This window comes from Pinus tabuliformis, chromosome J (genome assembly GCF_031772625.1).
Source record: "Pinus tabuliformis cultivar Carrire ecotype Pingquan chromosome J, CPIR1, whole genome shotgun sequence".
Classification (NCBI taxonomy): Eukaryota; Viridiplantae; Streptophyta; class Pinopsida; order Pinales; family Pinaceae; genus Pinus; species Pinus tabuliformis.
In genome coordinates, this window is record NC_142295.1 from 495,166,852 (window position 1) to 495,180,256 (window position 13,405).

At 38.3% G+C, this 13,405-nt stretch overlaps 2 protein-coding genes across 2 annotated transcripts in view; both read right to left on the reverse strand.

The window, feature by feature from the left end:
• The window catches only part of LOC149227954 (uncharacterized), a 354,504-nt gene that overhangs the window by 202,925 nt on the left and 138,174 nt on the right, over positions 1-13,405 (reverse strand). The window lies entirely within an intron of this gene.
• On the reverse strand, positions 3,393-13,036 carry LOC149227956 (uncharacterized). Its single transcript, XM_089376859.1, has 6 exons — positions 12,826-13,036; positions 12,623-12,719; positions 8,579-8,703; positions 4,468-5,337; positions 4,212-4,353; positions 3,393-4,087 (listed from the first exon to the last, which is right to left on the reverse strand). Exons 1-6 carry the CDS (start codon positions 13,034-13,036, stop codon positions 3,583-3,585), a joined length of 1,950 nt encoding a protein of 649 aa, XP_089232985.1. The 3' UTR covers positions 3,393-3,582.

The following is a 13,405-nucleotide window of genomic DNA, read 5'->3' on the forward strand; positions in this document are numbered from 1 at the left end:
GAACTTGTGACTGTAGCACTCCATGGTATTCTTAGATCATGGGATGCATTTGCAGTAGGCATAAGCAGTTGGAAAGAAGCTCCTTCATTTGAGCAATTATGGACATCATGTGCTCAAGAAGAAGTAAGATTGATGACTAAATATTGTCAAGATGAAGAAGTTCAAGCCCTTGCAGCTTGCTTCAAGAACAAGGGAAAGAAGAAGTTTGGACCTCAACATAAGAAGTCAGGAAAAGGATCTTCTTCCTCTAAGAAGAAAGACTTATCTAAGATACAATGCTATGGTTGTCAAGAATATGAGCATTTCAAGAGAGATTGTCCTAATATGGCTAACAAGAAAAAGAAAAGGGAAACAACATGTTTTTGCAATAGAAGTTGAAGAAGATGAAAAGCCAAAGAAACCCAAAGGAGAAAAAGATCTCTTCTACTATTCCACTTTGACAAGTTCCTTTGCAGATGATGATGACATGTGGTTGGTAGATAGTGGAGTATCAAGACACATGACCGGAGAGCGTTGGAATCTTTCAAGCATGATAGAGAAGAAGTTATCTCAAAGAGTTGGAAAAGCATCCATAGAGCTAGAATCTGGTAACCACGTACATCTCAACAATGTCCTTTATGTACCTGAGTTGAAAAAGAATCTTGTATTTGTTTCTTGTTTAGAAGATAAAGGAGATAGGGTTTCTTTTGTGGATGGAAAAGTACTTGTTTGGTCAAAGGGCTCTAGTATAGATGATGCTAGGGTTATTGGGATTCGTGATGGTAGACTGTATAGACTTGTGAGTCAACCAGATCAAGCATTAGTACATGACAAAATAGATCCAAGTGAGTTATGGCACCAAAGGTATGGACATCTTCATTTTAGATCATTTCCTGAATTAAGTGAAATAGTGTCAGGAGTTCCTGAACTACAAGTAAAGAATGATGATGTATGCAAAGGTTGTGCTCTTGGGAAGAACATCAAGAAACCATTTCCAAACAGTGACAATATATCTAAGGAAGTTTTGGACTTGGTTCATTCTGATGTATGTGGTTTGATGCCCATAAAATCGCTTGGTGGTTTGTTGCACTATATGACAACTATTGATGACTTCTCTTGTAAGACATGGATATATCTCTTAAAGACAAAAGATGAAGTATTCAACAAGTTCCAAGAATTCAAAGCTAAAGTGGAAAACTTGACAAGTAAAAAGATCAAGATATTGAGATTTGACAATGGAGGAGAATAAACCTCAAAGAAGCTTGGTGTTTTTTGCAAGCAGACTGGGATTAAGAGCGAGCTAATTATTCCCTATAATCCACAACAAAATGGTGTAGCAAAGCAAAAGAATAGATCCATTGAAGAATTTGTCAAGGCCATGATACATGATTTTGACTTTCTGTTGTTCTTATGGGGTAAAGCATCACGGATAGTTGTGTACATTCAAAATCAAAGTCCTCATAGAGTTCTGGAAGGTATGACTCATGAAGAAGGCTTCTCGTACATGAGAATCTATGGTTGTCCTATATATTCCAGTGTTCCACGGGGACTCGCCCCCCCCCCAGGGGTCTAGTTTCCTAGCTCCCCCGCACTCCGGGGACTTGGGGATGAGAAGGGGTCATTTCCCCACGCTCCCAAAAAACAAGGTACACAGGGGGACGTGCCAGGGGGTCGTTTCCTTGTGCTGAGGGGTCATTTTTGAAAGGGGGGTCGTGGGGGGTCATGAAGGGTCATGGGGGGTCGAGGGGCTTGATTTTTTTAAATAAACTTTTGTTTATAATTAAAATTTAACATTAGTTTTAATACATTAGGGTTTCAATTCATTTTTTATAAATATAATTCATTATTCGCCCTGGCCCCTCACTCCATTCACAAGGCGTTCCTAGTTCCTCTGCAGCAGAGAGGAATTGGTCCACATATAGCTTCATCCACTCTATCAAGAGGAACAAGCTTACCTCTAAAAGAGCGGAGAAGTTAGTCGTTGTGCACAGTGCCCTACGTCTTGAGCATAGGAAGACCGCTGAGTATTTGAAGGGACCAACAACACGATGGGATGTTGATCCAGAGGATGATGCACAGGTAGATATGGAGGAGAGACTTAATGAGAGACAGATGGGGTTGGTTGGTGTGCCACTTAGCATGTTTGAGAATGCTAGTGATTCAAATTCAGATGGTGATATGGTTGATCCTGATTTATTCATGCAGTAGCCGGATGCAAAGACTAGTGGGGCATTACCTTGAGGCTTGAGCAAAATTATGCTCGTTTATCTTTTGATATGTTGATGTTCTTATGTTATTCTGACTCTATAAAATTTTGACTATTGATGTATCAGACTTGACTTTAGTCTTTTATAATTCTATAAAATTTTGATTCTTGATGTATGATGTATCAGACTTGACTTTTATAATTTTATGTCAATATTCACTGTTCAGTATTCAATGTTCATAGTAGGAAGTGGAACATCAATATGGTTTAAACTTTAATCATAATGTATGATGTATGATTATAAATTAGAATTTTAAATTTATATGATATTAGATAATGATATTCATATCAATGATCATGCTTTGCAACTTTTCAATTCAAACCCAATTGTCATAGTGGACTCAATTTATAAATTATAATTTATATTTATAAGTTTTTAAGACCCTGACGCCCCCCCACGTTTCCTAAAAATTGGTGGGGATCTTTTGCATAGGCCGCTCCCGCGTATCCTTGCTCCCTCGCCCCCTCGTCCCCGAACCTTGGTGGAACATTGATATATTCATGTTCCTAAGGATAAGAGGAACAAGGAACCTTCAGGAAAGAAAGGCATATTTGTTGGATACAGTGAATCTTCAAAAGAATACAAAATTTACATTCCAGAGCAGCAATGAATTAAGGTCAACCGATGTCACTTTCGATGAGAAAGTGGCATATTGGAGGTGTTGTCGCGCGAATTGACACGACAACGCTCAGACCGGGGGTTGTCACTCTGATCCCCGATCCCTCCGTTTAAGCCTGTCTCCCGCGGCTAAGGGGGGTAGTCCCTGTGAGGTGATGAGACCAACTGTCGACCAGTTGGTTGGGAGACACGAGACACGATGAGAAAAGCACTAGAAGGATTTGATTAATTTAGCAGACCAGTGCCTTAAGAGATTGTGGTTAAAACGATTACTTGTTAAATGATATAAAAGATGGACCATGAACAGCAATCATCTATCATCAGCGAAAACCAATGTTGCACACATCGCGATCGGAATTTAATCGGCGCCGGGAAAAAATCGGAAAAATCGTTAAAATCGGGAAAAAATCGGGAAAAAATCGGAAAAAATCGTTTGGCACAAAAATATTCATTTTTTTTCATTTTTTTTCAATTTTTTTAATATCTAAACCATCTACAACATAAAATAAATACATTGACACATAAATATGATAAAAAAACTAATATATAAGATGTTCAATATCATTTCTAGCGCTAAAATCACACATAACATTGAATCATGTCCTGAATAGTAAGTCCTGAGTCCCAAGTCCAACTCAGCCTCAAAATATCAACAAAAAATATGATAATGTATCTCATCATGTCATAATGTCATATACAATAAAATGAAAGTCTAATCCTATTGATTTCCTCTGCCCCTCTTGCGAGAATATGGCACAGCTTTCTCTTTCCCTCTAGATGTAGAAGCTGGTGCCTGTGGTGGTGGAAATGGCAGTGGAGTCTGACGTGCTCTAGAAGCTGAAGAACTAGTAGTAGCAGCTACAAGAGGCTGAGGTGGACGGAGACCACGTCCTCTACTGGTGGTAGTGGTAGCCCGGGTAGCCCGGGTAGGCGGTGTCACCTCCTCCTCCTGCTCCTCCAACTCCTCCTCCTCCTGCTCCTGCTCCTGCTCCTGCTCCTCCTCCTCCTCCTCCTCCTCCCCCTCCTCCTCCCCCTCATCCTGCACTAACCAATCCTCAGTGGGATCCATGAGAGGCCTCTCGGTCTCAACCCTCCATTCAGCAGTGGTGTCAATCCCATCCAATGAGATGGCTTCCGTATCAGGTGTCTTCTCTAGTTGTTTCACCCACAATCGAAGATTGTAGTAGACATAGACCATGTCATTAAGTCTATGGGACTCCAACCTGTACAAAGTTCATGAAATAATAAATTAATAATTAATATTATAAAAAAAATATTGTTTAAAACTTTAATGAATTCAAAAATTTATTTGGAAATTTGCAATATTTTAAATGTTTAAGTGTTAACCTATTGCGCTTCTTGTTGTGTATTTTTTCAAATACACTCCAATTGCGCTCACATCCCGAGGAGCTGCATGTTTGGCTGAGGATGCGCACGGCAAGATTTTGCAAAAGGGGTACTCTGCCACCATACATCTTCCACCATGCGTCTACAACAAAATTACAAAGAAAATTTTAAATAAACATAAGAAAAAAATGGAATTTGAAGAAACAATGAAATTTGAAACAAAGTTACAAAGTACATACTACAAACTAAAAAATACCTGGGATTTTAACCGTCCTATCATTGATAGCCATCTCAAAGCCAAATGTGCCACCTGACAACTTATATTGCTCAATTTGTCTAGAGACCTCCATACGTTCTTCTGGAGTTTTCACCATCTTCTGGACACAGGTTAATAATCCTTCCACGACCTCAACATCAAAATTAAACCCACATGCATAAGAAAATGCAGGGTTCAGGAAAAGGCCAGCAGCATGAATGGGACGATGGAGTGTGTTGTTCCATCGCTCATCAATGACCTTCCATAGAAGGAGTTGTCTCTGGAACCCATCATCTCCCTTGTCATCATAGTAGGACCGAATGGCTTCTTTGGCCCTATCCATGGCTTCATACAAATAGCCCATTGCGGGCTTCTCACCATCTACCAACCGAAGAACCTTTACCAAAGGTTCTGTGACAGCGCACACCTCCTGCACTCCCGCCCAGAAGTCTTCTTGGTATGAAACAAGTCTGCAGACGGCCTCTCCTTCTGGTTTGCGGCTCATTGGCGAAGAACGCCACTCCTCTGAAACAAACATTCTCTTCAAATCCCACATAGAATTCAAGAGGGATTGAAGAGATATGAAACTCGTCGCAAACCGTGTAATGGCGGGGCGCACCAACTCTTTGTTGTTGGTGCATTTTCTCATCAAGCTAAGCACAGATGTGTGATTGTAAATAAATTTTGTGATGGTTTTTGATGAGTCAACAGCCTCTTTGACAAAGGGAATTTTCCCTATGTCCTCTAACATCAAATCAATACAATGGGCAGCACAAGGTGTCCAAAATAAAGTAGGATGCCTGTCCATAAGCAATCTACCAGCAGCAACATAATTTGCAGCGTTGTCCGTTATGACTTGGACAACATTTTCTGCACCCACCTCCAAAATAAACACATCCAGCAAATCACATAAATTTTTTGCATCTTTGATTTGATGAGTTGCATCAACAGATTTGATAAACATAGTCCCCAAGGGACAACTAACCAAGAAGTTTATAAGGGTTCTCCCCTTTTGGTCAGTCCAACCATCTGACATAACAGTGCATCCTGTTTGTGCCCATGATGCCCTAAAATCCTCCAATCTTTGGGTGCAGTCACGCTTTTCATCTTGAAGAAGCCGGCCTCTGAAATCATGAAGAGAAGGGAGTTTGTACCCCGGGCCAACACTGGCAACAGCATCAAGAGTAGGTTGGAAAAATGGATTATTCCTTATAATGCTGAAAGGAATATCACTCCAGAGGAGAAATTTTGTCATCAACTTGTCAACTTTTTCTTTTTCAGTTCTTTTCATCATTGAACCGATAGTTGGTTGTGAACCAGGTGTGGTTCGAGGAACAAAATATGATGATGCAGCAAACGGATTGACTGACGCTGCAGTAGAACCTGTGCCACTTGGCCCACTTCCTTCAACTGACCTTCTTAGTTGCCTTTTGAGTTCTTCTTTGGCGTCTCTAGTGTGCTCTAATTCTCCCAATGCTCTCATGGCTTTTTGGATAATTTCAGCATTTGTCTTTAGACAGGGCCCCACATCACGTCCAGGGATTTGTGCAAGGTGGAACTTCAACCTGTACACCCCCCCGAATATTTCCTTTCCACACAACTTGCAAATCAAGTTTTGTCTATCATTCGGAGTTTTAGGGTCACCATATTCCCAGAAAGGATCCAATTTCCTTGGCATGTTTGTTTTTGAATTTTGAATTTGCAAACCTATGGAAAAATAAGGATTAGGAAATAGGAATTTAGGATTACATAAATGATAATAGTAAATAGTAAATACAAATTACAATTTAGCATTTGCAAAATTACAAGCTAATTATTTCCAAAATCCCAATTTGAATTTCTAAACCCAAAAAACAATGAAAAATAAAAAAAAATAAACAATGTTTAAAGAAAATGAGAAAATAAAAATCAAAAATTGGTTCTCATAGTCATAACAAATAACCCATCCCAAATCAATGAAAAATTTCTAAAAATTCTTTAAAAACAATGAAAAACAAAGTTTTTAGAGAACCAAAACAAAAAAAAATTAATCTACATACCTGGTTTATGGACAAATTCGCGATCTTGGCTTGGATTCCTCCTAAAATCGGCTCCCACAAGCGACGGCAACCCTCTCCCTCCCTTCTTCTCCTTCTCCTCCTTCTCCTCCGCGGCGGACTGCTGAATGAATAAACAAAAAATCGATTTTACATATAAAACCCCCGCTGCCCGCGCCTCCCGCGATTTTTTCCTTAAAAATCGCGATTTTTTCGAAAAAAATCGCGATTTTTTCGATAAAAATCGTTAAAAAAAATTTCCGCCGATTTTTTGGATAAAAATCGCGATTTGAATCGGCATTTTGAAAAAATCGCGATTTTCCGATTTTATCGCGATTAAATCGCGATGTGTGCAACACTGGCGAAAACACAATGCTCTTAAAATGACCAAAACGATATCCAGCAGCTGAAAATTTGAAAAGATGAATGCGTTAAATCACCACGAAAATCATAAACCATTAACCAGATATCAATTTCGCATCTCGGCTTGAAAATTTAGATTCTCAACATGAAAGATGATAAATCCCGAAAATGACTTGATCTGATGAAGAAAATTTTCCACAAAGATTTTTATCCTTTTTTCAATTTTTTTTTTTTTTTTTTTTTTTTTTTTTTTAAATTCTAAAATTAAAATTTATACAAACTAAAGTCCTAAACTAAAATATAAAAGTTAAATAAAAAATTTAAATAACTAGAATCTAACTTTAATCCAAAAATTATATTTACATAAAGCTTTAAATCCTAAAATTAAAAAAAGAAAAAGAAATCCTTTTATTTTTATAGTTTTTTTTTTTTTTTTTTTTTTTTTTTTTTTTTTTTTTTAAATCTAAACTAAACAATTTATTGAAAATCTAAAAAAAATTAAACAAAAGTCTAAAATCTAAAAAAAACTAAAATCTAAAGCACTAACAAAATATAAACCTAAGTCTAAAACATAAATGCTTTTTACTATTTCTTTCTTTTTTTTATATTTTAAAGACCTAAACAAAACAAAATTTTAAAATCTAAATATTAACAAAACACTGATACATTAAAAACTAACTAAAACGAATCTAAATCAGAAATCAAATAAATCCTAAACTAACCAAACTTAAAAACTAAGACTATCTAAAATCTACATTAAATACAAAACAATACATAAAACTAACACTGATAAACTGAAATGAAAATAAAGCCGTATAGCAAAAATTCGAGCTGCCAGTTTCAGACGGAAGCCGCAACCTTGGCTCAAGGGAAATTACCAAATGCGCATTTCATAACCACGAAGAAATTTCGATTACCTGCTATGAATCGTTGATTGCCCCTGCTGCCGGCGTGCACAAGTTTCTTGATACCCACGCAAATGTAACACGCATTATATTGACAGACGACAAAAAAAAATTTCGATTTTACCTGTTCCGTCGTTGATAAATGGGCACGATGCTGGATGCAGTGACCGATGGTTGCTTTGAATCGACCCTAAGGATGAAACATAAAGCCAAATGACGAGATCTTACCTACGTAAATTCTGTTCCGTTGAATGCAATGATACCTGTCAGCGGCCACAGAGTTCAAAATCGTTTTTTCTTTTGCAGGGTTTGCAGGTGATGGCGGCAATGGTATTACATGCAGACGTGCCCACACAATAAAAACGAATGTCAATGTTTGAAAACGCAGGTGCGTGGGGAAAACGGCCACGTGAAGGAATGAGATGGCCACGATTTTGCTGGATCTTGATATGCAGTGGACGAGAATCGCCCCTTTTTGCAAAAACGTAAATAAATTACCCTCATGCGTCGGAAATAGATGAATACACTCTTGCTCACGCTTTCTGGTCTCGATCGATTTGCAAACAGGGCAGCCGAACGCAGTCTTATTATCTTTATATTTCTTATCAGAGGTGAGAGCAGGACGTGGCTGCCGTCAGGAGATGCAATGAGACTCAAACGTGAATCCCTTGCCTACGTGATGACGAATTTGGCTTGAAATCTTTGACGGCGGACAGAGAAACCTCCACAGCTGCAACTTTATTTCCTTGATATTTCCTGAGCTTGACAGCTGCCTTATGATACTGAGTCGTTTGACCCGCAGTTTACCTGGCATCTGATGCTGAGGAATCCGGCGTTGGATGATCTTTCCATAAAATTGATTGCATTCAGATTTAACTATGAAGCTTGCATCAAAATTCTGAGAGAGTCGCCTGTGGGCCGATCCTGGGCAACTGCAAAAAACCCAAAAAAAATCTGTGTAAAGTAAACATACAAAACCCTAGATCAGAAACCCTAAGACAGTTGATTAATGTACAAATTTGGCCCCTTAACAGCCAGATTTAGCAGTAAGCACAGAAAATATTTAAAGGACAGAAATTTCAGATTGTCACTGTGAAAAACTTCAGAAAATCTCTCATGCAGATCAGAAAAATAAAACCGAATGATAGACCCAGGATCAAATCCAACTGGGCTCAACACAAAATGCTTGCGGGAGTTGGCTGGTTCAGCCAAGAACTTCCCCGAACGCCCACAAAATTTCCTTCAATGATGTTTTCTGCACAGCTCAAAACAACTGTCAATAAAGAGGGCAAAAATGCTGCTAGATCTCAGGAAGTAATGGAGATACCTGCCATTACTTTAGAAACCCTAACAGCACCCAAACCCCAGCAAGTGAACAAGATACCTGTGCTCACAATACTCTACAAAAAGCTATTATTAACGGCTGAAAATAACATATGCAGAAAATGAAACAATCTCACAGCATTTTAAGAGAGTAACACCAGCAAGATATGGACCCCAAAGTCTTCTTTTATTAACCAGAAACAGATTTACAAGAGAGCTTCTTCAGTATCAGACTCACAGATCGAATGAATTGAAATGACCACCTAAGACCCTATATAAAGGAAATGATCCCAACGGCTAGTTCGAATGATCCATGTAGAAATGATCTCGACCGTTGATGAGGATCAAGACATCTCTTGATCTCATCCGTCGATTTATTCACTTAAAATATTATTATTTTTTAAATTTTTAAATTTTAAATTTTTTATTATTTTTTATTAAATTTTTAAATTTTTTATTATTGATTATTTTATTTTATTTTATTTTATTTATTTATTTTTTTATTTTTTTTAATTTCTTAATTTTTATTTATTTTATTATTTTATTTCATTTTTTAAATGGATCATCGAACTAAGCCTTTGGAAACATCACCTAGGACCTAGGACTTAGGACTCACGAGGGGATTTAAAACATTTTCAACCCTCAAGACACATTTCATGATGACTTTTTACAATTTACATCTCAAGGGGACAAGCCCACTTAACACAGACCCTCATAAATCACCCAGTTCTGCGACACAACTATAATCTAGCAGATTAACACACTAGGATTCTCCTAAAGTTCTAATGACAAAATGCATCCCGGCTTTGGGGTCAGGTTTGAAGGAAAACTCTGCCGATCCATGGATCGGTGAGACGAAAAACCTTCCGGGACATAGATTATCATAGAAAGTTAGGTCCACCTAGGCAATTTTACATACATGACTCTGATCTGCTTAGATTATTTACAATTCATACATGCAGACTGGGTTTACAATTAAAAATGATTAAGCCGCTGATGATGGCAGGATGGCACGGACATGCTGATCAGGTGCTGCCCCTTACGTCCAAGAAAAGGGTGGTGTACTGCATGGGTAGTTGACCGGTAGTGGTCAACAGGAGGTCTAAGGAAGTTTCCATAGATTCCTTGGATGAAGTAAAGCAAGAGGCCTTAGGAGGAACAATTCAAATCTACAAAAAGTATCAGAAGTCTAGAAGGGCATGTTGTACACATTTTATCACAGTTCAAAGGAAGCAGTTGTGCCAAATTTTTCAAAAGATCAAAATCATCAGCGAGCAGCTTATTATGTCATTGTAAATCCATTTTGCAAATTTGTAATGTAAATTATGCTAGTAAGACGATGTAATTATGTAACAACCTAGGTAGGCCTATAAGTTTGTCGACAAATTTTATCCTAGAAGGTTTTTCAACCTCACAGATTACTTGTGTTTCTAAAGATTGCTAATCACAAGAGTTTTTTTCCCTCCAGCTTAAACCCCAAAGCTAGGGTGAAATTTATTGTCGAAGTCTTAAGTGAGTCCTAGTGTTATTAGTCAAGTCCTTGTAAAAGTGATTTGGGAATTGTTGACCCTGCCGCCTACACCTACCTACAAGTTAGTGAGAAAAGCCTTCAACCCCACAAGGTGTGGTTGGTGGTAGTGAACTCAGAGAAGGGGTTGTCACACTAAATCCCTTCTCTCTCCATTTAAGCTATCTCCTAGGTTAGCTAAGGGAGGTGGTCCCTAATGAAAAGTTAAGCTAAAAAGAGATGTGAGTTTCTAGGAGACTTGTTAGAGTTGAATAGATTATTTCTTTACGATTTATAAGCAAAAAAATTGATATGAGCAATAACCATCATATGATAAGCATAAAATGCATAAACAACCAGTGTCTTCCAAGTATTTGCTCTTTAAGAAATGAAATTGTATTTTGCTTAAAACAAAAGTAGAATGCTTTCAAAATTGAAAGCAAAGCAATCTTGAAATGGAGACAAAGATGACATGAAATAGTCAAAATGATAATCTACAACTAGTGTACAAGAACTAGATCAAGACATGCAAGTATAACTCCATACTTATCTAGTTAAAACAATGCTCTAGGTAGCAAATAAAATCCTTGAAAGCACAAGATATTGATTAAGAAAAATATTTAATTTAAATTTATGTGATCTTAATAAGCTAGAGGAAAGGAAACTCCTCGTCTTCTTCTAGAAGTTGCACCCATAGTTTATATTAATACCCTTTAATTATTTTATTTTCCTAAGTTTAGACTTAGGGTCCCATTAAAAATAATTAATTATTTTAATACAATAGTTTCTGGGTGGAATTTCCCAAAACGATTTATGGGTTCTTTCGAATACATTTTCCTAAGCCTCCCTACAAAATTTGAGACTTAGAGCACATCCGATGCTACCAGAAATTGTGAAAATTTCTAACCTGAAATTCTACTGCATCAACGAATTTATTTCACCTACTTATTCTTCACAATAGGTTATTTACGAAATCCCTTCAGCAAACATTAAAATAAATTCTACTACAGTTATCATATAATTACACAGAGAAAAATACATGCACAAGAACCAATCACATCAACGCAGTTGTTTTTGGACAATTTTCCTCAAAAAAACCCAATGTGGGGAGATCGGTGCAGCAAATGAGGGTTTTATTAATCTTCAGCAATAATCGCTTTACAAGGAATGATTTTATAAAGAAACTGAGAGAAAACATCTGAGACTTTCCCCTAGAAACTTTCTGACACTCTGGAGACCCTTCTCCCAGTTCAGCGTCACCTTTGCATCATTCTGTGTGGTTCTACGTCCCTCTTCGTCAGCATGCGTGAGAGTTGCGTCTCCCCTGGACTACATCTCCCGTGGACTATGATGTCTCTCAATACCCCTGCGTTACCTCCTCCTTAGTCACTGATTGCTGCTGATGCCCTCCTCTTCCTCCACCTTACAACTCTCCCTCTGAAATCGATCTCCTCTTTGAAAATCGATTTTCCTTAGGATACTGAGTATCTGCCGGTATATCTCCAAATGATCCTCAAGTCTTCTCTTATAATTTTCTTGTTGATGAATCAAAGGCTGAGATTAAGTCTCTAATCAACAGCTAAGATTAAAAGTTAAAACAGACTTGATCCTCGTCTCTTAGAAGCTTCTCACCCTTGTCTTTATTAATACCCATTAATATTTTTATTTTCCTAAGTTTAGACTTAGGAACCTATTAAAAATATTAATTATTTTAATCACTCCTCATCTGGGTGGAATTTCTCCAAACAATTTCTGGAACTTGGAGATCTCATGTGCCTTAGCCTCTCCACCAAATTGCAAGGCTAGAGCACATCTGATGCTATCCAAAATCAACAGAAATCAACACTCCCTCTTAGCGAGGAATGTGCTCTAGCAATGCAACCTGTTGAAGCATCACTCTGTTCTGTAACATCTCCCTCTGCGTTGTTGATGTCTGACATGTTGTCCACCAACCATTGCGTAAATGTTGCATCATTGTCCACCAACTGCTGCGTAAATGCTGCATTTGTACTATTGCTAACCCTGCCACTGTCAACACTACATACATACTCCAAATCCATCTGAAATTATACATCCGTGTTGCTGCTGGCATTGCCACTGCACTGCAAATTGTTTTTGCTACTCCACCAGCAACAGAAAAACATCCCAAATTACTGAACCAACTGTGTTCAGTATGATACTATGTGAATGTTGGACCCTGACTGCTGCTATTCTTTGCACTGACCCTCTGAATCTTCTACGTTGTTGTTGAACTCTGTTTTGCACTGCTGCCAACTTTGCTCTACATTGTCAGTCTCTGGCGCTCCTAGCCACTGCAATTGTCTCTTCGACACTCCTAGGCCCCATCCAACACTAGTCCATCCTGCTACTTCTGATCTGGGCTCTCGTAGCAAGGACTTGACCTGAGAGGTGGGTTCCTCAAGGATCCTTCCCATCTGTAGTTGTTCCGAACTACAACTCTAAATCACCCCATCTCCCTCCTGAAGATGTGACTGCCATCTCTACCAAATGAAATTGTTGAATAACCTCCTCTCATCTCTCTGCAGCACTTGAATGGCCTACGCACTCCTTGCTGGAGCTTGTAGATTTGTCTCTCTCCGTTATTGCTCAACAAGTGAGAATTCAGACTCCTTGGCTAGAAGTCCTCTCAAGAGAAATTCACTCAACCGTGCCCCTTCCTTCTCCTCTGACGTCTTTCTGCCTAGCACAAAAATGACCTACAGAAAAGATTGCGTCCCACTAGCTCTCCTCACGTTAAGGCTTTTGCGCTACTCCCTCTGCCCCGGTAAAAACTCGATCTAGAA

Coding starts and splice junctions, on each gene's coding strand:
- LOC149227956 (XM_089376859.1), bottom strand. CDS start 13,036: ATGGGAAGGATCCTTGAGGAACCCACCTCTCAGGTCAAGTCCTTGCTA. Junction 12,720..12,825: donor CAACGTAGAAGATTCAGAGG/GTCAGTGCAAAG, acceptor CTGGTGGAGTAG/CAAAAACAATTTGCAGTGCA. Junction 8,704..12,622: donor GTAGTGTTGACAGTGGCAGG/GTTAGCAATAGT, acceptor GGTTTTTTGCAG/TTGCCCAGGATCGGCCCACA.